This window comes from Eulemur rufifrons, chromosome 23 (genome assembly GCF_041146395.1).
Source record: "Eulemur rufifrons isolate Redbay chromosome 23, OSU_ERuf_1, whole genome shotgun sequence".
Taxonomy (NCBI): domain Eukaryota; kingdom Metazoa; phylum Chordata; class Mammalia; order Primates; family Lemuridae; genus Eulemur; species Eulemur rufifrons.
The window spans coordinates 30442917-30467204 of record NC_091005.1 but is presented as its reverse complement, the minus strand read 5'-3'; the positions used below and the strand labels follow the sequence as shown (position 1 = coordinate 30467204).

At 43.5% G+C, this 24288-nt stretch overlaps 1 protein-coding gene across 1 annotated transcript in view; it reads right to left on the bottom strand.

Annotated features, from left to right (window-relative positions):
- Positions 1-24288, bottom strand: part of LOC138373830 (ATP-binding cassette sub-family C member 11-like) — a 78395-nt gene that overhangs the window by 47109 nt on the left and 6998 nt on the right. Inside the window, exons 4-10 of the mRNA XM_069456427.1 lie at positions 22618-22765; positions 20945-21178; positions 16820-16993; positions 15840-15987; positions 15535-15683; positions 14632-14739; positions 12492-12752 (exon numbers count right to left, since the gene is read on the bottom strand). Coding sequence (XP_069312528.1) covers positions 12492-12752; positions 14632-14739; positions 15535-15683; positions 15840-15987; positions 16820-16993; positions 20945-21178; positions 22618-22765 — 1222 coding nt within the window. The remainder of the gene's footprint in view (positions 1-12491; positions 12753-14631; positions 14740-15534; positions 15684-15839; positions 15988-16819; positions 16994-20944; positions 21179-22617; positions 22766-24288) is intronic.

Genomic DNA, 24288 nt, shown 5'->3' with positions numbered 1-24288 from the left:
GGGTCCTATTTTCAATAATTTCAAAGGAAAGAACTGTCAGCCATGAAGTTTGTATCCTGTTAAATTAAGCTTCATAAATGAAGGAGAAATAAGTCTTTCCCAGACAAACAAATACCAAGGGAATTTGTCACCACTAGACTGGCCCTATAAGAAATGCTCAAGGGAATTCTTAACATGTAAACAAAAAGTTGATACTCGTTATCACAAAGATAGATGCAACAATAAAAATCACAGGTCTTATAAAACAATTACACAATTGAGAATACAAAGCAATTAGGTAACAATCAACACTATAACAGAACAAAAGCTCACATATCTATATTAATTTTGAACATAAATGGACTAAATGCCCCACTTAAAAGATATATATTGGTACAAAGGATTAAAAAAAACAGAACTGAAACATATATTCCTATAAGAGACTCACTTAACTAATAAAGACTTTCATAGACTCAAGGTGAAGATGTGGAAAAGATATTCCACTCAAATAGAAACCAAAAGTGAGCAAGAGTAGTTATACTTAAATCAGATAAAACAGACTTTAAATCAACAATAATAAAAAAGACAAAGAACATTATAATATAATGATAAAGGGATCAATTCAACAAGAAGATTTAACAATCCTCAATATATATGCACTCAACTGGAGCACCCTGATTCATAAAACAAATATTACCAGACCTAAGAAAACACATAGGCCACAACACACTAATAATGGGTGACTTCAAGTCCCTACTAACAGCACTAGAAAGATCATAGAGGCAGAAAATGAACAAAGAAACACTGGACTTAAACTGGACTCTAAAACAAATGGACCTAACCGATATTTACAGAACATTCTACCTACAGTTTCATCAGTACATGGAACATTTTCCAAGATAGACCATATATTAGGGCAAAAATTAAGTCTCAAAAAATTTTAAAAAATAAGAATCATATCAAGTATCTTCTCAAACCACAGTGGAATAAAACTAGAAAATCAGTTCCAACAGAAACTCTCAGAATTATACAAATACATGAAATTAAACAACCTGCTCCTGAATGATCTTTGGGTCAATGATGAAATCAAGTGGTAATTAAAATATGTTATGAAACAAATGAAAATTGTGACACAACATATCAAAACCTCTGGTATACAGAAAAAGCAGAGCTAAAAGGAAAGCTTGTAGTGTTAAATGGCTATATCAGAAAGATTGAAAAATCACAAATTAGCAACAAAATGTTGCACCTTAAGGAACTAGAAAAAAAAGAACAAACCAAACCCAAAGCTAGTAGAAGAAAAGAAATAACAAAGATCACAACAGAATGAAACAAAATTGAGACTAGAAAAAAAATACAAAGGATCAACAAAATAAAACGTTGGTTCTTTGAAAAGATAAACAAAATTGAAGATCACTAGCTAGATTAACCAAGAAAAGAAAAGATTCAAATAAGCTCAATCCGAAATGAAAAGGAGATATTACAACTCAAACCACAGAAATATTAATATAAAAGGCCATCCAAGACCACTATGAACATCTCTTTGTAACTAGAAAACCTAGAGGAAATGTATAAATTCCTGGAAAAATACAACCTCCCAAGGTCAAATAAGGAAGAAATAGAAATCCTGACCAGACCAATAACAAGTAGTAACATTGAATACATAATAAAAAATCTCTCAATTAAAAAAAAGCCCAAGACCAGACAGACTCACAGCTGAATTATATCAGATATACACAGCAGAACTGGTACCAATCCTACTGAAACTTTTCAAAAAGATCAAGAAGGAGGGAATCCTTCCTAATTCATTCTATGAAGCCAGTATCATCTTGATACCAAAGCCAGGAAAGGATGCAACAACAAGAAAAAAAGAAAACAACAGACCAATATCCGTGAAGAACGTAGATCCAAAAATCTTCAACAACATAGTAGCAAACCAAATCCAACAGCACATGAAAAAGACACTATATCACAAACAAGTGGGTTTTATCCCAGGAATGCAAAGATGGGATATGCAACATATCAACATATGTAAGTCAATAAAAATAAATGTGATTCACCACAAAAGCAGAATTAAAAACAAAAAACATATAATCATCTCAATAGATGCAGAAAAAGCATTCCGTAAAATCCAGCATCCCTTCATGATAAAAACCCTCAATAAACCAGTCCTAGAAGGAACATACCTCAAAATTTTAAAAGCCATACATGACAAACCCACAGCCAACATCACACTGAATGGGGAAAAGTTAATAACATTGCCCCTAAGAACAGGAACAAGACAAGGGTGCCCACTGTCACCACTCCTATTCAACATAGTACTGAAAGTCCTAGCCAGAGAAATCAGACAAGAAAAAGGGCATCCAAATTGCAAAAAGAAAGTCAAATTACCTCTGTTTGCTGATGATATGATCATTTACCTAGAAAACCCTGAGGATACCTCCAAAAGACTGCTAGAGTTGATAAATGAATTCAGTAAAGTCTCAGGTTACAAAATCAATGCACACAAATCAGTAATATTTCTATATACCAGTAACAAGCAAGCAGAAAATCAAATCAAGAACTCAATGCCATTTGCAATAGCTGGAAAAACAAATAAGCAAGCAAACAAACAAACAAAAAACCTAGGAATATATTTAACCAAGAGGGTGAAATATCTCTACAAGGAGAACTACAAAACACTGATGAAATAAATTGTAGATGACACAAATGGAAAAACATCCCATGTTCATGGATCAGAAGAATCAATATTGTTAAAATGACCATACTGCCCAAAGCAATCTACAGAATCAATGTGATTCCTATCCAAATACCAATGTCATTTTTCAGGGAATTAGAAAAAACAATCCTAAAATTCATATGGAACCAAAAAAAAAGAGCCTGAGTAGCCAAAATAATCCTAAGCAAATGGAACAAAACTGGAGGAATCACAATACTCGACTTCAAATTATACTACAAGGCCACAATAACCAAAATAGCAGTGTACTGGTATAAAAATAGACACATGGATCAATGGAACAGAATAGAGAACCCAAAAATAAAGCCATGTACCTACAACCAACTGATCTTTAACAAAGCAGACAAAACATACGCTGGGAAAAGGACACCCTATTCAATAAATGATGCTGGGGCAATTGGATAGTCATATGCAGAAAAATGTAACTAGATCTCTATCTGTCACCATATACAAAAGTTAACTCAAGATGGATTAAAGACTTAAATGTAAGACCTGAAACCATAGAAATTCTAGAAGAAAACCCAGGAAAAATTCTTCTGGACATTGGCCTAGGCAAATAATTTATGACTAAGACCTCAAAAGGAAATGCAACAAAAACAAAAATAAACAAATGGGACTTAATTATACTAAAAAGCTTCTGCACACCAAAAGAAATAATCAACAGAGTAAATAGACTACCTACAGAATGGGAAAAAATATTCACAAAGTATGTATCTAGCAAAGTACTAATACCCAGAATCAAAAAGGAATTCAAACAACTTAGCAAGAAAAAAAAAAACAAATAACCCCAATAAAAAGTGGGCAAATAACATGAACATACATTTTTGAAAAGAAGATATACAAATGGCCAACAAACACATGAAAAAATGTTCAACATCACCAATCATCAGAGAAATCCAAATTAAAACCACAATGAGATACTATCTTAATCCAGTTAGAATGGCCTTTATTAAAAAGTTAAAAAACAATAGCTGTTGGCACAGATGTCATGAAAAGGGAACTCATACACTATTGGTGAGAATGTAAATTGATATAATTTCTATGGAAAACAGTACAGAGACTTTGCAAAGAACCAAAAGTAGATCTACCATTCGATCCTACAATCCCACTACTGGTTATCTACCCAAAGGAAAAGAATTCATATCAAAAAGATACCTGAGGAGATCAAAGATGGCGGAGTGGTGGTGACGGCCTGAATCTGCGCTCCCGGGAAGGAAGGCATCGATCCGGACCTGCCACAACGCTAGAGGACCGCTCCCACACAGGAACAGCGGTGTGAATCCACGGAGAATCAGCGTGGGACAAACAGAGCGAGTGAGGTCTGAGGTGAACGAATATTAGGAACGCGGGACAGACACTAGCCAGCGGAGCGCGGGTCGGATACACCCGCCCCCAGCCGGGGTGGGTACAGCCTCTCGGGAAAGCGGCTAGCCCTCCGCTCCCAATTGAACAGAGCCCTGACCCAGGCCAGCGCAGAATCACTGAGGGATACGTGGCGCATTGCAGACAGGAGGCTTTTTTGCGAAATTACCTTAGAACCTGGGGGATCTCAGCTGAAACAGCGCTTGGCGAGGAGGGACGGATCTGCCCCAGGGCGGAAAAACACAAAAGACTCCCGGACAGCAAATAGCGTCCTACCCCGTGCTGCCTTTTTCGGCAGTTCTCCAGCCGGTCACCCCCGGTGCATGTCCTTCCTGGCCAGCCCCTGGGCAGTGGCGATCTCTGCCTGCCGGGGAGCCGGTCCCCTCCAGCCCCGGAGCTCGGCAGGCGCCATCTTGAAAGCGAGGGCGAAACGGCTCGGGAGCCAAAAAGTGCGCAGCGGCTCTTTCTACCCGTGCTTCCTTTTTCGGCGGTTCTCCAGCCGGTGACCCCCCGGTGCGCGTCCTTGCTCGCCAGCCCCTGGGCAGTGGCGGTCTCTGCCTGCCGGGGAGCCGGTCCCCTCCAGCCCCGGAGCTCGGCAGGCGCCATCTTGAAAGCGAGGGCGAAACCGCTCGGGAGCCATTAAGTGCCGAGCGGCTCTCTCTGCCCGGCGCCCTCCGCTGGTCTCTGAACCAACGCCAGGAGTGCGGGATATGCCGGGGCCGCGCTCGGGGTGAAGGGGCAGAGCTGCGCTAAGGCAAAAAAAAAAAAAAAAAAAAAGCCCACGAACAAGAAGAATAGGCTCGCCGAACTGTATATTTTATTCTTGGTAAATTTCTTCTGGGTTTTGTTTGTTTGTGTTTGTGTTTGTTTTTGTTTTTTTTTGGTTCTTTTTTGTTTTTTTGTTTTTTTCTTTTTTTCCTTTTCTTTTCTTTTTCTTTTTTTTTCCGGCGGCTCACGAGCCGGACAGCCCCGGCAGGCACCTTTGCCCTCTGGGCCTCTGGCTGCCGCGCCTTTTTGAGCACGGAGGTTGGACCCCCACCACCCTCGGAGCTGTGCGGGCGCGCAGACGCCATCTTGAAATCCACTGCGAAACCGCCGGGACCCAGCAGGGCGGGCGTGAAGGGGCGGAGCTGCACTAAGGCGTAAAAACAAAAACATCTAATGGCCGCTCCGGACCCAGCCAAGTGGAAGTGAAGGGGCGGAGCTGTGCTCAGGCGTAAAACAAACAAACAAACAAAAAAACATTGAGTCGCTGAATTATATACTTAAGATTTGTGTATCTTTCTGCCTTGCGGTGTGGTGAGGTGCTATGTAGTTTGTTTTTGTTCATTTTTGTTGGCGTTTTTGGTGTTTTTTGGTTTGGCTTTTTGCGTTTTTCTTTTTTTTTCCTTTTTTTTTTTTTCCTCTTTTTCTTTCTTTCTTTTTCTTCTTTTTTTCTTTTCTCTTTCATTTTCTTTCTTTCCTTTTCTTTTTTTTTTTCTCCTTCTCTTTCTCCTCTCTTTTCACCTTCTAACTGGGGACCCACGGTGAGCTTCGGAACGGGCCAGGTTCCTGGCTCTGGTACATACCGGATCCTGAGCAGTCACCCCCAGGGCCGGAGATCTGCGGGCACACAATCGCCATTCTAGGGCCCACAGCCAAGTCACTGTGGAGCAATAGGGTACCAAGAGGCTCCCTGGATGGCCCTCTCCCCTGGTCCACGGACCTTATATAGGATCCCCGCGGAAGTGTAAACACTGAATACTTCTCCAGAAGCAAGAGTGTGGAACCTGATCCCTGGGGACATTGGACCAAGATAGACTTTTGCCCGTGGGAGCTACAGCAACTGGGGCGCTGAGCAAGCGAGGTCACCGTCCTCTCCCCATAGCTAGTATCTTGCCTGCAGATAGAGTCAAAAACCTCCCTTATAGAGGAAGAACCAAAGGGAAACAAACAAGCAAAGAGAATTTCGGTCTACTATTAGTGTGGACCCTGCCTGCCTTCTGAAAGACCACAACACAGTGTTCTAACTCACCAAAGCGGTCTTGGATCACTCCAATCCTCTAGGATTGGACCCATTGGAAGCAGTCCCCCAACGGAAACAGAAAAATCTCTAAACAATACACAACAGTCTCCCCCTCTTGCCAAAAGAAGCAGCATACCTAGACTGTTTCACAGCCTAAGAATAGAGCACAAAGAGTTCTGTTAACCAGACTAAACCTATAAGTAAAGATCCAACGATAAATCTAGATGGGAAGGGCCCAGCGAAAAAACACAGAGAGCACAAAGAATCAAATGGAAAGCTCATCCCCAAAGAGAAATACCAGCTCCCAACCATCTGACACAAACCAGACTCAAAACACCAACATGTCACAGGAAGAATTCCAATTATGGATTATAAACAAGCTGAATAATATACAAGAATCAATGGATAAACAACACAAGGAAAACACAAAAAAAAATACAGGATTTGGAGGAAAAATTCACTAAAGAAATTGAAATATTGAAGAAAAACCAAACTGAACTCCTAGAAGTGAAGAATTCACTCAGAGAGCTACAAAACACTGTGGAAAGTCTCAAGAGCAGGGTAGATCAAACAGAGGAAAGAATCTCAGAAATTGAAGATAACTTCTTCCAACTAAATAAGTCAGTCACAGAGATAGATCGAAAAAGTAAGAGAAATGATCTGAGTCTTCAAGAAATGTGGGATTATGTGAAGAAACCTAACTTGAGAGTTATTGGCATTCCTGAGGGTGAAGAAGATAATAAGCAAGGGTTGGACAAGCTATTTGAAGACATAATCGAGGAAAATTTTCCAGGCCTTGCCAATACTCTAGACATACAGATTCAAGAAGCTCAAAGGACCCCTGGGAGATTCATAGCAAATAGGAAAACACCACGCCATGTAGTCTTCAGGCTGACCAAAATATCCACTAAAGAGTCACTTCTCCGAGCTGTAAGGAGAAAGAAACAAGTAACTTATAAAGGAAAACCCATCAGAATTACGCCAGATTTCTCAACTGAAACCTTACAAGCAAGAAGAGGTTGGGGCCCCATTTTCACGCTTCTGAAACAGAATAATGCCCAGCCTAGAATCTTGTACCCAGCTAAGCTAAGTTTTCTATATGAAGGAGAAATCAAGACATTCTCAGATAAACAAAGATTGAGGGAATTCACCAAGACAAGACCAGCCCTCCAAGAAGTACTCCAAAGAGAATTACACACGGATCAGCACAAGAAAGATCCACGAATGTAAAACTACTCAAGAGCTAAAGATCAAATTCCAGATACCACAATGGCCCAGGAGAGAAAACATCACAATGAAGTTCTACCCAACAAGCTGAACAAAAAACTGTCTCACTTATCAGTTTTCTCAATAAATGTGAATGGCTTGAACTCCCCGCTCAAGAGACATAGACTGGCCCAATGGATAAAAAAATACAATCCAAGTATCTGCTGTCTTCAAGAAACTCACCTAACCTGCAAAGATGCATTTAGACTGAAAATAAAAGGATGGAAATCGATATTTCAAGCAAATGGTAACCAAAAGAAAGCTGGTGTGGCAATCTTAATTTCCAATAACTTAGCTTTCAAACCAACAAAAATAATAAAAGACAAAGATGGCTACTACATACTGATTAAAGGCACAATTCATCAAGAAGCCATGACTATACTCAATATATATGCACCCAACCTAGGTGCACCTAGATTCATAAAGCAAACCCTACTAGATCTCAACCAAATGATAGATAACAATACTGTAATAGCTGGAGACTTTAACACCCCACTGACAGTACAGGACAGATCCTCTAAACAGAAAATAAACAAAGACATAATGGACCTAAATAGAATGCTAGAACAAATGGGCATGGCTGACATCTATAGGACATTCTACCCAAAGTCCACAGAATATACATTCTTCTCATCAGCTCACGGGACATTCTCTAAGATTGACCATGTCCTAGGACATAAATCATGTCTTCAAAAATTCAAAAAAATAGAAATTATACCATGCATCTTCTCAGATCACAGCGGAATAAAAGTAACAATGATCACAAACAGAAACCCTCACTCTTACTCAAAGTCATGGAAGCTAAATAACCTTCTCCTGAATAATTATTCTATAAAAGAAGAAATCAAGATGGAAATCAAAAATTTCTTTGAATTAAATGACAATGGAGATACAACTTATCAAAATCTATGGGATGCAGCTAAAGCAGTCCTGAGAGGAAAATTCATATCCATAAATGCCTATATCAAAAAGACAGAAAACATGCAAATAGACAACCTAACGAATAGACTCAAAGAACTGGAGAAAGAAGAACAGAACGATCCCAAACCCAGCAGAAGGCGAGAAATTACTAAGATCAAATCAGAACTAAATGAAAAGGACAACAAAGAAACTATAAGGGAAATTAATAAAACAAAAAGTTGGTTCTTTGAAAAGATAAACAAAATAGACACACCTCTGGCTAGACTAACCAAGAGCACAAAAGTAAAATCTCTAATAACCTCCATTAGGAACATGAAAGGAGAAATCACAACCGATGCTACAGAGATACAAGATATCATCTATGAATTCTACAAAAATCTTTATGCACACAAACTGGAGAACGTGGAGGAAATGGACAAATTTTTAGAAACACATAGTCTTCCCAGGCTCAACCACGAAGAAATAGAGTACCTGAACAGACCAATATCAAGAACTGAAATCGAAACAGCAATAAAAAACCTTCCCAAAAAGAAAAGCCCTGGTCCAGATGGGTTCACACCTGAATTTTACCATACATACAAAGAAGAACTGGTGCCCATCCTACATAAACTATTCTCCAATATTGAGAAGGATGGAGTTCTCCCCAACACGTTCTACCAAGCCAATATAACATTAATACCAAAACCTGGAAAGGACACAACAAAAATAGAGAACTACAGACCAATTTCCCTCATGAATATAGATGCAAAAATTTTCAATAAAATACTAGCAAATCGAATCCAAGTACTTATCAAAAAAGTAATCCACCACGACCAAGTGGGCTTCATCCCCGAGATGCAGGGGTGGTTCAACATACGTAAATCTATAAATGTAATTCACCACATAAATAGAAGCAAAAACAAAAACCATATGATACTCTCATTAGATGCAGAAAAAGCATTTGACAAAATTCAACACCCTTTTATGATAAAAACGCTTAACAAAATAGGCATTGATGGAACCTACCTAAAAATGATACAAGCCATATATGACAAACCCACAGCCAACATCATACTGAATGGGGAAAAACTGAAAGCACTCCCACTTAGAACTGGAACCAGACAGGGCTGCCCATTGTCTCCATTACTTTTCAACATAGTATTGGAAGTCCTTGCGAGAGCTATCAGGCAAGAGAGCAGAATCAAGGGAGTCCAAATAGGGAAGGAAGAGATCAAACTCTCACTTTTTGCTGATGATATGATGTTATATCTGGAAAACCCCCAGGATTCAACCAAGAGACTCCTGGAATTGATTAACGAATACAGCAAAGTCTCAGGCTACAAAATTAATATACACAAATCAGAGGCATTTATATATGCCAATAACAGTCAATCGGAAAACCAAATTAAAGACTCAATACCCTTCAAAATAGCAACAAAGAAAATAAAATATCTAGGTATATATCTAACTAAAGAGGTAAAGGACCTCTATAAGGAAAACTATGAAACACTGAGAAAAGAAATAGCAGAACTGGCAAATAGATGGAAAAATATACCATGCTCGTGGATCGGAAGAATCAACATTGTTAAAATGTCTATACTACCCAAAGTGATCTACAGATTCAATGCAATCCCTATTAAATTACCAACATCATTCTTTACAGACATAGAGAAAATAATTATACACTTTGTATGGAATCAAAGAAGACCCCGTATAGCAAAAGCAATTTTAAGCAACAAAAACAAAATGGGAGGTATTAATTTGCCAGACCTCAAACTATACTACAAGGCCGTGATTCTTAAAACAGCCTGGTATTGGCACAAGTGCAGGGACACAGACCAGTGGAACACAACAGAAAATCCAAATATACAACCATCCTCATATAGTCACCTAATTTTTGACAAAGCGGGAAAGAATATACCCTGGGGACAAGAATCCCTATTCAACAAATGGTGCTGGGAGAATTGGTTAGCCACTTGTAGAAGACTGAAACAGGACCCACAGCTTTCACCTCTCACAAAAATCAAATCACGGTGGATAACATACTTAAACCTTAGGCGTGATACAATCAGAATTCTAGAAGAAAATGTAGGAAAGACTCTTACAGACATTGGCCTAGGCAAAGAATTTATGAAGAAGACCCCCAAGGCAATCACAGCAGCAACAAAAATAAATGAATGGGACATGATTAAATTAAAAAGCTTCTGCACAGCCAAAGAAACAGTCCAGAGAATAAACAGACCACCTACAGAATGGGAAAAAATTTTTGCATACTACACACCAGATAAAGGACTGATAACAAGAATCTATTTAGAACTCAGGAAAATCAGCAAGAAAAAATCAAGCAACCCTATCAAAAAGTGGGCAAAGGACATGAATAGAAATTTTTCAAAAGAAGATATAAAAATGGCTAACAAACATATGAAAAAGTGTTCAACATCTCTAATCATCAGGGGAATGCAAATCAAAACCACAATGAGATATCACTTAACCCCAGTGAGAATGGCCTTTATCAAAAAAACCCAAAACAACACATGTTGGCGTGGGTGTGGAGAGACAGGAACACTAATACACTGCTGGTGGGACTGCAAACTAGTGCAACCCCTGTGGAAAGCATTATGGAGGTATCTTAAACAGATTCAAGTAGACCTGCCATTTGACCCAGCAATCCCATTACTGGGCATATACCCAAAGGAAAAAAGGTCATTCTGTAACAAAGGCACATGTACCCAAATGTTTATAGCAGCACAATTCACAATAGCAAAGATGTGGAAACAACCCAAATGCCCATCAATACATGATTGGATTAGTAAACTGTGGTATATGTATACCATGGAATATTACTCAGCTATAAGGAATGATGAAGATACGACATCTCTATGGTTCTCCTGGAGAGAGTTGGAACCCATTATATTAAGTGAAGTATCCCAAGAATGGAAAAACATGCATCACATGTACTCACCAGAAAATTGGTTTCCCTGATCATCACCTAAATACAAATCTGGGAACGACACCAATTGGACATCAGACTGAGGTGGGGGGTGGGGGAGGGGATGGGGGTATGCCTACACAATGAGTGCATTGCGCACTGTTTGGGGAGTGGTAACACTTGAAGGTGCTGACTCGGGAAAGGGGGGGTGGGGAAAAAATATGAAACTATTGTTTTTAACTTGCACTGTTCACTTAATAATTTATCATGAATAAAAAAAAAAGTGTGGAAAAAAAATAAAATTAAAAAAAAAATATGTTCATGTCATACTCTTATAAAGCATTTTTATGTATGTCACCACATTAAGCACCGCAACATCAAAAAAAAAAAAAAAAAAAGATACCTGAACTCAAATGTTTATCTCAGCACAATTCATGACAGCAAAGATATGGAATCAACCCAAGTGTCCAACAACTGATGAGTGAATAAAGAAAATATAGTGTGTACACACACACACACACACACACACATCATGGAATACTACTCAGTCATAAAAAGCAATGGAATAATGTCATTATCCTAACTGAAGTAACTCAGGAATGGAAAATCAAATACTGCCTGTTCTGACTTATGAGTAGGAGCTAAGCTATGGGTACACAGGGTCTCACAGAGTGGAAAAATGGAATTAGAGACCCCAAAGAGGGGAAGGAGGAAGGGGGTGAGGAACAAAAAGTTACATCAATGTATACACTTTAGGTGATGGGTACATTAAAAGCCCAGACTTCAGCACTATACAATATATCCATGCAACAGAACTCCACTTGTACTCCCTAACTGTTGAAATAAAAATATATTTATCCAGATAGATAATAGAGAGAGAAGAACAGAGGGAGAGCAGAAGAGAGCAGGAAGAGCCCTTGTAAACATCAGGCAGAGAAGGAGCCAGATATAAAGGGAGTTTACAGAATACACACAGGGCAGTGCTTGGCACATACCAGGAGTGTCATTAATGTTAGCTTAGTCTCCCTCTCCTTCTCCTTTCTGTGTTCTTGGTCCTTCTAAGGACCAGCACATAGTACTCTCAAATTATTTTGGTCTTGCCTATTCCAAAGAAAATTTAGAGGATCAATTAATTTATACTAAAATGTGAAAGATTTCTCGTGTTTGCCCTCCATGAAAAATTTGTATTTTAAAGGGAGATCTTAACGCGGACAGTTTTTAACCAAGGAAGTGGTGGGGCACCTGGCCAAGCTTCTATCCTTAGGCCCTGAGAGTCTGGCAGCCAGCCTGCCTGCCTGCCTTGTCCAGGCTACCTTTGACACCACCAGGTTGATCTTGTGCAATGCTGGGTCCAGGCTGTGCTCTTTGTCCTCTGGCCTGATGGCATCTAGAGGCGGCTGAGCCCCGGTCATCCCCTCAGAAGCATGCCTGTTCTTCTCCAGCTCCAATGCCCCATTGACAATCCCAGGGCAGGTCTGTCTCCATGACAAGGTAGCGTCCTCCAAAACCAGAGCTTTGCTAGGGTCTTGCAATGCCTGGACATAGGAAACAGGACTCTCCTGGAGGAAAAATTTCTGTAAAGACAAAAAGAAAGGGAAGGGAAAGGAATTCAGTTCTTTAGTTCAGTAGCAACGTGTACCCAATTTTATTGGCCGGCCGGTTGGTATGGTATAATGAGGCAAGTTTCTGCTGGTAAAAATTCTAGATCAGTGTTTTCCAAATTCCAGACCCCTGGGCCACACTTCCACACCTGCACACCACCTGCACTGCCCGCTGACTGAGGCCTAACCTGCATTAGCCTCATCCTGAGTGATAACAGCTGTTGACTCCCAGGATTGGTGTTTTTCTAATTAAATTTCATTTACAGCTATTGAAAATAAAAAGGTCTGCCTGTGTCCCACACTGGGGGAAATGTCATGTGGGTCACATGTTTGAAAACATGACTGTTGGAGACTGTTGGAGACCCCACGGCTCCAGCCGCCTGTCTGTAAAATACAGGGGCTGAACCACATGAATCCTTGCAAAATGGGTGGGTGCGGAATATGGTCCCACCGGAGTCCAGTTGTATTCACACGTCCCCACCTGGAGAAATGCTTAGAAAGAGATCTAGAAGGATACTATTGACATTTTGGACATCACTACCCATCCTTCCGAGCCCTGATTGTAGCTTCCTAATCTCTGCCCACTCAACGGGTGAAAACAGGCACAGAGGAGAGAATGGGTGGGAGAACCCAGCAGGCCCTGGGAGGGGGGGCTGGTGAAGGCAGCGGCAGGAGGCAGGAGCCGCTGGGAAGTTAAGGGGCTCCTCCTTCCTCCTGGCTCCTCCTCCCAGGGCTGTTGATAAAGAACTGTCTTTGTGTTCCTCAAACAAGCCAAGTTCATTCCAGCCTCGGGGCTTTTGCACTTGCAGCTGCTTCTGCCTAGTCATCATTGCTCAGCTCAAAAGTCACTTCCTCACAGGGAGCTTCCCTGACCAGCCTGTCCACAGCCTGTCCCTAACCCTAACCCTAAGCCCCCAGCCCTCCCCAGTACATTCTCTAGAACATCACACTGTTTTATTGGAATCATAGCTCTTCACGTGATATGATACAATCCTCTTTGATTATTAATTTACCTGTTAATTGTCTGTTTCCACCACCAGATCAGAACTCCCTGAGAGCAGGGCCCCTGCTGGTCACATGCAGTGGAGTGGTCTCCGTACCGGCATGGGCTAGGTGCTCAATAAATGTGTTTTTAATAAATGAGTGAATGAATGCTATAAGTTGAGGACTGCATGTATTAAAGTGGGATGACTATAAAATGGCTTTTTAAAAATTGGTTTAGATTAGGGTTTTCATATTCAGATACCTGTTGGGGCAAGACCAGCTGTATAAATCAGCAAAGTAGACCATTTCTAAGATGATAAATGGTAGTAAAATGCAGCCCCAGGGTTGGAGGCATGGCAGGGCATGGTGGGGTCTACAGCACCCTGTCTCTAAATGCCCCATCTAAACAGGGCAGCTATCACCTCTGCTGCAGCCACTTGTGGTCATAGGAGAATATGGTCCAGTGTCACCAGATCTTCTGATAATTCAAGAGCATTCAGAAATCTTGATTTTCATATAAAATGCCCAGGTTTTTTAAATGCTAGCAACAGATATGATGTTTTTAAAAACCAAAACCATGTGTGTAACCCTACACAAACCTGGATACAGTCTGCAGACCACCTGCCTGAGACCTAGCTTGGATACATCATCCTAAGTTCTCCCTGGGCACTGTGATGCAGCGTGATTCATGTGTCTTCCAGCCCCCACACCAGCCTAGGCACAGGAGGGCACTGAGCTAGCCAGTCCCTCTCTCCACCTGGGCTGGGCTCTGCCTTGGACAAGGGATACCTTCAGGAGGAACACCATGAGGGCTGAAGGCAAATGAGCACCCACAGAGGGCCATGCCCTCAGCCCTCTGACCATTTACCTTGAACCTCTCCACCGCAGACTTGGAATTCGTGAGGCCTTTGATTGCAAAGGGGCCATAGAACACTGCCAGCCGAAGGGGATTCAAGGTCGCCAATGCAGTGAAGGCCTGGATGAGGAGGCGGAGGAGGCAGTGTGGGTTGCAGCCCTTCCTGCTTCCTCCGTTCCCTGGGGCCCCTATCCCAGAGCCTCAAGTCACACAGCCACCTTGCAGCTTCCAACAAGCAGCTCCTTCATTTGGAGGAGGCTAAGCTGGTGTTTGGGGAGACTGGGAAGAGTGGGGGAAAGAGCACTTTCAGACTTCTCCAGGTGGTTTTTCTGGTGCATGCGTGAGCCAAGCAGAGGTGACAGCTGTCTGGAGCACACACAGGCCCTTGGCTACAGATGCTCAAATGCTCCCCTTCTTGCTTGGGGTGCACTCTCCCAGCCTCCTCAGTGGGATCACTACCTCCCCGAGAGCGGCCCCCTCTTGTTTTGCTCACAGAGTTAGGATTCCTCATCCTGTAGGGATTCCTAACCCGGGTCTGACCCTCAGAGCCAGGGTCAGACCACAGAGGAAAAGACCGAAGGAGCTACACATTTTTATTTAAGGTGCGTTTCCAGGGCTCTTATTTGGAAATCAGAGAAACTCCTCAATTCGAGATTCTTAACCTCCAGGCGTGCATCAGAACTGTCACACACCACCCCCAGATGATTCTGCTGTCCCTCTCTCCATAGCTGCTACCCAAAATGTCACTGTCTCAGATGGGTTGAGATGGAAGAAACCTAGAACACTCAAAAAGGCTGGAAAATCAGAAGCAATTTATAGGATCATTTGCAAAGCCTCCTAGCCTCTTGTGGGGCATGGGCTAGGAAAGGACACATGAGAAAATGGGGGAGAAAACAAAGCACCCCAAACACTTACTAATGAGGCTGTGAGTTTCCTTCCTAGCAATACGTGGATGAGGATCATGACTACTGAGGCCGCAGTCGGGGTGAGGAACAGGTTGACCGTGGTCAGGCTCTGCAGCAACCCGCTCCTCTCTAGCAGCGTCTTTTCCTTCCTTCTCAGGTCTAGAAGGTAAAAAACAAATACACCAAAGATAACCCCAAGAACACCCTCCAGAGCACAGCACAATCCCCAAAGCAAGAAAGAAATCCTCAGACGGTGAGAGGCTTGGCCCAGCGGGGTATTAGCGGGCTCTGAGCAGAAAGGCAGACTTCTTATACCTTTAATTATTTTTGCAAATGGTTTCTCCCAGGTGTACATTTTGATAAGCTTCATGCAAGTGAGAAGTTCACTGGTCACCCGGATGCGCTGGTCGCTGACCTGGGATGTGCGGTGCTGTGTCTTCAGGATCGCTGTGGTCAGGAGCACCTGCGGGCGGGCGCAGCAAGCGCGCTGCTGGGCAAGGGCTGCTTTTGACAGGGCGGAGGAGTCCAGCCCGGCACAGCAGGACAGCCAGGAACATTTCCAAAGGTAAGCTCCAATGTGGACGGAATACCAGGTTTAATTCTGGGCTGGGTGAATCCACTGTAACTCTTAGTGCCAGGCCCCTGCTGAGGGTTTTCCAATGGGAGCTCTCGGGCCATCGTGCCTTGGGGCACCGGGGCCCTTTCTCCCCTAAGTTCCAAGCCAGGCTGTGGGTAACCAAACTGAAACTAAACAGAAATGGCTCCCCTGCCCTCTGGAACCCTAAACCCTCTAATAATTACAATCACCTTTTGATCATGGTGACTGTGTTCAGGGAGGAAAACATTTAATTTCCATAAGTCAGAGCACACATAATCCAAGAGTCACTTCTGTATTACCCAATTTTAACTCACTTGTTTCTTTGGCAGCAAATGTGCTTCCCTTTCCCCATTATAGTGTGCTCAGCCAAATGGCAAATACCACATGCATTATTACATCAGCACATTCCGGGTAGAAGAAATGGAACAGAAATCTTACAGAGATTATTTACCAAGGAAAATCTGTGAAGCAGATAATCTCCCATAGAAACCTACAAAGTAGACCTCGCACATAATGCTCAGCTCTTATTTATTAACCAAACGCTGCACCCAGAGAACAGCTTGAGATGGGAACTGAGCTGCACCTTAGCCACAGTGGCATGAACCGTCTGCAACAGTCAGGATTCCCACTGGGGCGTCTCGGGTTGCAGGGCCCTGGGCGTTCTGGGCGTCAGCCGGGTGGCAAAGGGAAACGTTACCTCCAGCGGGAAAATCAGGAGAAAGCAGAGAGTGGCGAAGAGCGCAGTGGGCCCGAGAATGAGGCAGGTGAAAATGGTGCAGACGACCAGGGACACCCCGGCGAGCAGCACCAGGGGGCCGTAGTACACCCCCTCGAACAGGTAGTTGAGGTCGCTGGTGAAGAAGTTGATGGCCTGTAAGACAGCAAGCCTGTGGGCACAGGTGTCGCCTCCCCAGGTGCCCAGAAGGTTCCCCAGCAGGAAGCCTTGGCAGGCAGGGTCGGAGAGGAGAGGGACACCTCAGGTTCACTGTGTGCTTTTGACTGGCTGTGTGGCCCTCAAGGAGCTGCTACTCTGAGCTTCAGCTTCTCCTTCTGTAAAGCTGGAATAATTACATGGTTTTTGTGAGAATTTCAGTGAGATGTAAAGTGTCTGCATACATAGAATGTACTCAATAAAATGTATCTACTAACACTGTTACTACTGCTACTAATATCCAGATTCCAAAGAATTGCTTCTGTTCCACTCTTCTGTTCTGTTCTATTCTATTCGACTACTAATAACAATATTAACTGAATTTTCTAGGCAGGAGCTGAATTATCTTCCTTCTCCTTCTTTCCTTCTTTTTTTCCATAGATTCTTCTGCCTACTTTCCTTCCCCAACATACACTGCCTAGTTCAAAGCTAGATAAAAACTAACATTCCAAATCAAGACATCTTTCAGGAACCAATTCATTAATATCTTTTATGATTACCGATCTGAATCCCTTGAGAAGCGATTGTCTTTTAAGTTTAATCTAATCTCCTTCCAGTTCCCAGGATGTACCCTAGCCCGAGCCTTTAAAACTTCTTAAAGTGGGCCGGCGCGGTGGCTCACGCCTGTAATCCTAGCACTCTGGGAGGCCGAGGCTGGTGGATCGCTCAAGGTCAGGAGTTCGAGACCAGCCTGAGCAAGAGCGAGACCCTGTCTCTACTAAAAATAGAAAGAAATTATATGGACAACTAAAATATATATAGAAAAAATTAGCCGGGCATGTTGGCGCGTGCCTGTAGTCCCAGCTACTCAGGAGGCTGAGGCAGTAGGATCGCTTGAGCCCAGGAGTTTGAGGTTGCTGTGAGCTAAGGCTGACGCCACGGCACTCACTCTAGCCTGGGCAACAAAGTGAGACTCTGTCTCAAAAAAATAAAAAATAAAAAATAAAAAAAACTTCTTAAAGTGTATTAGGGTGCATAAGCTGGTATAGCCACTTTGGAGGGCAATTTAAAAGTATCTTTTAAAATTAAATATTGCACAAACCCTATGACCAGGCAATTTCATTTCTCTGTGGAGAAACAGTCCCCCGTGTTGGAGGAGACACATACACGGATGTTCCCTGCAGCACTGCTTATACCAGCCGAAGCCTGGAAGCACCCCGAGTGTTCACTGGTGCGGAAAGTGAAGAAGCCCACCCCAAAGGTATCAGGTAGTACTGAGTCCTGGAGCTAAACCGTCAGAACTCATGTTCCAGACTTGGCATCTACAAACTGTGGAACCACAGACAAGTGGCTCAGTCTCTCCATCCCTATGTCACCCCAGCAGTGAAAGGGGAAAATCACACAACCTACTTCATCATGTTGTTTGAGAACTGTGTAGATAAGCTCATAAAGTACTTCATTTTGGCACATTGAAAGTACTACAATTGTGATTAAGCATCACTGAAGAGGAATAAGAACTATCTGTGTGTGCTAACGTGAAAAGCTAAGTCATAATGAGGAGGGGAAAAGCTACAAAACAACATGCGTGATGTAGTACCATTGATATAAAAATTCCCCCAAAGCTATATTGTACATTTTATATATATATATATATATATATTTTTTTTTTTTTTGAGATGGAGTCTCACCCTGTTGCCCGGGCTAGAGTGCCATGGCATCAGCCTAGCTCACAGCAACCTCAAACTCCTGGGCTCAAGCTATCCTCCTGCCTCAGTCTCCCGAGTAGTTGGGACTACAGACATACACCACCATGCCCGGCTAATTTTTTCTGTATATATTTTTAGTTGTCCAGGTAATTTCCTTCTATTTTTAGTAGAGACGGGGTCTCGCTCTTTCTCAGGCTGGTCTCGAACTCCCGAGCTCAAACAATCCACCCACCTTGGCCTCCCAGAGTGCTAGGATTACAGGCATGAGCTACTGCGCCAAGCCAATATATTGTACATTTTTCTATTCATAAAACTAAGTTGGGGCCGGGCACGTGGCTCACGCCTGTAATCCTAGCACTCTGGGAGGCCAAGGTGGGAGGATCGGTTGAGCCCAGGAGTTTGAGGTTGCTGTGAGTTAGGCTGACACCACGGCACTCTAGCCTGGGTGACGGAGCAAGACTCTGTCTCAAAAAATAAAATAAAATAAAATAAAAAATCCAGCCTCTAGCACTTACCAATCAGGTGGCCTCATACAAGTTACCCACCCTTTCCTTGCCTCAGTTTCCTCCTCTGTGACAACAGGAATAACAGAACTTACCACACAAGAAGGATGTGAGAGGACTGACCAGGCTAAAGTAAGTAAAGCCCTTGGGACAATGTCTGGGTAAGAGTGAGTTGGGGCTTATGATGACCTTCCTGACATAAGGAGGGCGGAGGGCTGCCTGGACCCTGTAGCCGTCACGTCGGGAGGACAGGGCAGCCTCTGTGCGCAAGGCCTGACGGGAACTAATGATAATCGTGCAGCTTAACGCTCAGGAACAACAGCCGCCTGTCTACGTGCTAGCTACGCACGAACTCACTGAATCCTGGGCGGCGACGCCCCTGGAGGTTGGTTTTATTATCATTCCACAGCTCCAGGGAGGCCAAACAAGGTACCTAAGGCTGTGGGACCAATAAAATGGTGACGAATGTTAATAGTCGTGATGGTTGCAGCACATACCTAATGTTGGTTAGCACTTGAGTTTCGGGAAAGCTGCAATTTCATGGCAATGGTTAAGTTAGCAGATGCCCTTTGGACATCCGCCCTGCGTAACGCGGGTGCTGGGCCTTGGAGGAGTGGCGTGGTGCATCTGAATTGGCTTCTGTCTTTGAAGAGGGCTCATAGTAGTGAGACAGCCAGATCCTTGCCCAGAAAACCTGCAAGTGCTCAGTGGGGAGTGGTGGCCCAGGGTGCGGTTTGGAGACCCCCTCATGACGGAGAGGGCCTCTGCACTGGGCCTTGAAGGATGGGTGGGATTCCTAAAGGGCAGGGAGTGGGGGTGACGTGAGCGAAGTCACCAGGAGGTGGACACGTCTAGTATATCTGGGGACTGAAAGTGAGCCCAGCCTGGATAGAAGGAAGGAAGCCAGCCTGGGGCTAGAGGAGAGGACATGGGAAGAGAGGAGGCAGGAAAGGGGCCGGTGGCAGGTCACAGAGGGGCTTGGCTTCAGGGCAAGGAACCAAAGCACAGCTGCCTTTTCTAAAAAAACAAAATGTTAGCTTCAATATAAAAACTAAAAAAATATATAAGATCCATGCCCCTCAAGGTAATTGGTGAGCAACAGACAAATTTTAAAATGGAAATTTAACATGTAAAATTCCAATGTCCCCCTGACCACAGGTCATAAGTTAGTAGTCCCTTCCTCCAGGCTCTGCCAAGGTCTGTTATGTTGTAAGGGGAGCAAGAGTGACAACTGACAGTGACAACTGCCAGGCAGGTGAAAGTATTCCTCTTTCGCAGATAAGAAAATGCAAACTCAGAGAGGCCATCTATGATGGCTTTCCCCTAGAAGATTTCCCGAAGCCGTCAAGTCTTCCCATACTCTGACCCCCAGGTTGGCGTAGGGGATACGCTTTCCAATGTGCTTCTACTTGGGGTTTCTATCTTTTTGTTCAGGGCTGTATCCCTGGGGCTTAGAAGCGAATCTGGCCCAGAATAGGCCTCAGCAACTATTTGTGGAGTGAATAAGCCTCTCTAACCCTCTGCACATTAGCGGCATCTCCCTGGGTTATGACTGACCTGCTTTCATGGCCCCAAGGCAACTGCTGATGGTCATCCACACTCAACCTAGGAAGTCTCTTCTTTGTCTTTCTTCCTCCTTTCTTAACCCCCTTTTGTGTCTCTCTTGGTCCCCAAGCAGTGACCTCGGGAGAAGGGGTGGGGATAGGCAGGATAGTCTGGGATAGGCAGTCCTAGGCACTTACCTCTCCCGAGGTGATGTGCGTTAGAGACTTAAATTGTATGAGCTTCTCAAAGGCAAAGGAGGAAATGGCCCCACGAAACCTGATGCCCGTGCGCTGGTTGATGATCCAAATGGAGCAAAGACTCACAGACTTCAGACACTCAGAGAGAAAAAGAGCGATGCACAGTCCCACTCCACGGACGATGTCCCCTGACCGCTCTTCGGAGTAGTCTAGGATCTTTGGTATAATCAGCACCTGAAAGGAAATAGGAGTTCAGATCATTCAGATCATGTTTGATATTTGTTGCCTGAAAGAAGGATTGGGAAGTCTGGGTTAATGCTGGGGAATTGCTGAAGGATCGAAATGGACTCAAGCACAAGTCAGACCTCAAGAGGGTCAAGGTCCCCTTGGAGGAGACTTGGGAGTTCAGCTGACCTGGGTCTGAAACCCAGCCCTGCCACCTCAGAGCAGGGGCTGACGGGAACAGGAGGCACACACAAACTGAGAAACGAAGGAGTTAACAGAGTGGCTCTTTACAACTGTGTGGGCAGAATTTAGCAAGTCCAACAAGGAGTGGTGGAACACCATGGAGCTAGTGACAGTGGGGAACTATTACCTCCCTAGACCCAAGGGGTGAGGGGAGGGTGAGGTTTGTGGGACTTCAAAGGGGGGTCATGCAGAGAGGGTCTCAGCCAGGAGCTCGGCAGCCAAGCTCCAGTGACAGGGAGAGAGGCAGCCCAGGCAGCAAATATCTTGACTTATTCTTCTCCCTCCCTCCAGTCCTCTATTGGAATCTCCCGCTGGAGATTCTCCCTCCCTCCCAATCTCCTCTATTGGAATCAACCACTCGGGAGGCCCCAGTCACATGATCCACACTGGGACACAGGGCAGGGTGGAAAGTGGTGAGAATGATTTGAAGGGATGGATAGAGAATGCCCAGCACCCAGCTGTCACCAAACTCAGTCACCTCTGCGGTGTCATCAACTGCTGTTTCTTCCTGACCTACGACCATTCTCCCCTTAGCTGGTAATAGTGCCTCAGTTTTCTTTTGGGGAGATGCTCACCTCCCCCACTGCATGCAGTCTAGGCCGGACTGTCCATCAAAGTACCCCACCCTTCTCTGGCCAACCAGTGGGCATGTGACCCCAGCTGGCCAATCAGCTCCTCTCTGAAATCAGAATCTTGGACTTAGGAACCAGAGTTGAGGAAATAAGACCACTCATCCCAACCGTGGTACATGGAGACCGTTAGTTCCTGCGCCTGCTTTCCCAGAGCTGCTCAGCTGTGTCTCTAAGGCCATGTTCTAAGTGCTTTATATACTTATCTCATTTAATGTCACCCTATAAGGCAGGTAGGATTATGTTCTTCATTTTACACAGGAGGGTTTCCACAACGTCTACCCTGAGGGTGTCATAGGGTTCCATGAGAAAACCAAGGCACAGAAAGGGTGATTAAATTGCCCAAACTCACCCAGCAATTAAGTGGCAGGACCACGGTTTGAACCCAAGCAGTGACTCCAGAGCTTACACTCCTAGCTACTATGCTTTACTGTCTTGAAAAGGTCTTCATTTTCTAGACACTAGCTGAGAAACAAAGACATCCCCAACTCCTGGCCTGGGCTGGAACATGCCCCCAGTTCAATTTCTAAATCTCTAAAACCTGGAGTCCCCCAAACCAGCACGTCTGCCACTTACTGGCCCCAGTATACTGGTGATCGAGAAGCAGCAGGTCACAAGCAGATTGAAAATAATCCTTGTTCTCTGGAACCTCAGCATCACTCGAAACACTGAAGCCTTTTCAATCCCATGCCTTGAGACTTCTTCTTCCCAAAGGCGGTGAAGCCTTGAAAAGAGGAAAATTGAACCAAGTGAAATCTCTTCGCATGTGTCACCCAAAAGTTCTAGTTCTTGCCAGCCGGGAGTTTTGTTGCAGAAATTTGAAAGCATAACAAAAATAGAACAATATAGCAATCCCCCATATTCTAGAATTAACAACATTTTGACATTTTTGTTTCATCTTTCCTCACTCTACTTTTTTTTTCCTGAAGAATTTAAAGCAAATCTCAGACATCATATCATTTCCTCTGAAAATGCTTCAGTATGCATCTCTGCCAGAAAAGGCCTTCTTTTTTAAACCATAGTAACAATAATTACTTAATGGAATTTAATGACTAGTCTGTATTCAAATTTCTCTAACACTAAAAAATAGGTTTTTACACTTAGTGCATCTGAATCAAGATCCAAAGTCTGCATTTAAAGGACAAATCTGACAGGCCTCCTGAGTCTCATTTGAATGTGCAAGAGTTTTCCTTCATCTGCATTTCTGTGTCATTGACTTGTTGAAGAAACTGAGTTATTTATCCTGTAGAATTTCCCACATTCTGGATTGGACTGATTGCATCTCCGTGGTATCATCTAACATAATCTTCTACTTTCCATATTTCCCAATAGGTGGTTAGACCTAGAGGCTTAAGGAAATTCAGAATTCAAGCCATTTGGCAAAAAGAGTTAATAGGTGATGCAGTACATTCCCTGCGGCCTCGCGTCAGAAGCCGCACAAGGTCTGGCATCCCACTTTTAGCAACGTCAAGGTAGATCGGCGTGCCAGGTGTGTCAGCCTGACCTGCTCATTACCAAATCCCCCGTCATTAATGACTATTGCCTAGAGCCACTTCCACTAGTGCTGGAAACATGATTTTGCTAATTCTATCATTACTTCTGTATTTAGTGGCTTGAATTGGCCTATAAAAAATAATTCCCTCACTATTTTATTGCTCTAAAATACAGTTAGCCTGGGAAATAGCCCAGGACTTTAATAATGTCACTCTTCTTTGTGAATTAAGATTCATAAAACCCAGAACTTTGACTTCCAAAAAGTGCCTTCAATTATTTCAAAGTCCCCAGAAGGTGCCCCAGTGTTGGATCACCCAATTAAAAGTATGTCCTTATTTTGAAATTCCAAGCTAATCATGCCTAGGATGTTTGTGTTACACCAGCAAAATAGAAACAAAAACGTTTTTATTAAAAATGTGGTATACAATATAGTGTTTCAAAGAGCATCAAAGAAGTTATCATGGGAAAATCAAAGATGTGCTGACTTTCCTATAGTTTTTAATTTTGAATTATATTTGAGACAGGGGCAGGGGAGTGGACGATAGGTGCTGTGATGCTTATGGCTTCCAGAAGTCTCCATCTGGCCCTCGGATGCTTCCTGTGCATCCACAATCCAGGCTGCCTGTTGCAGTCACTGTGTGGCAACTGCTCTTTTACCGTCTGGTCCTGCTCCCACAGGCACAGCACGTCCGTCTGGAGAGCAGCCTTCAGTGCTCGTGGTGAGAATGTCAAGGACTCTGTCAAAGGGCTCCA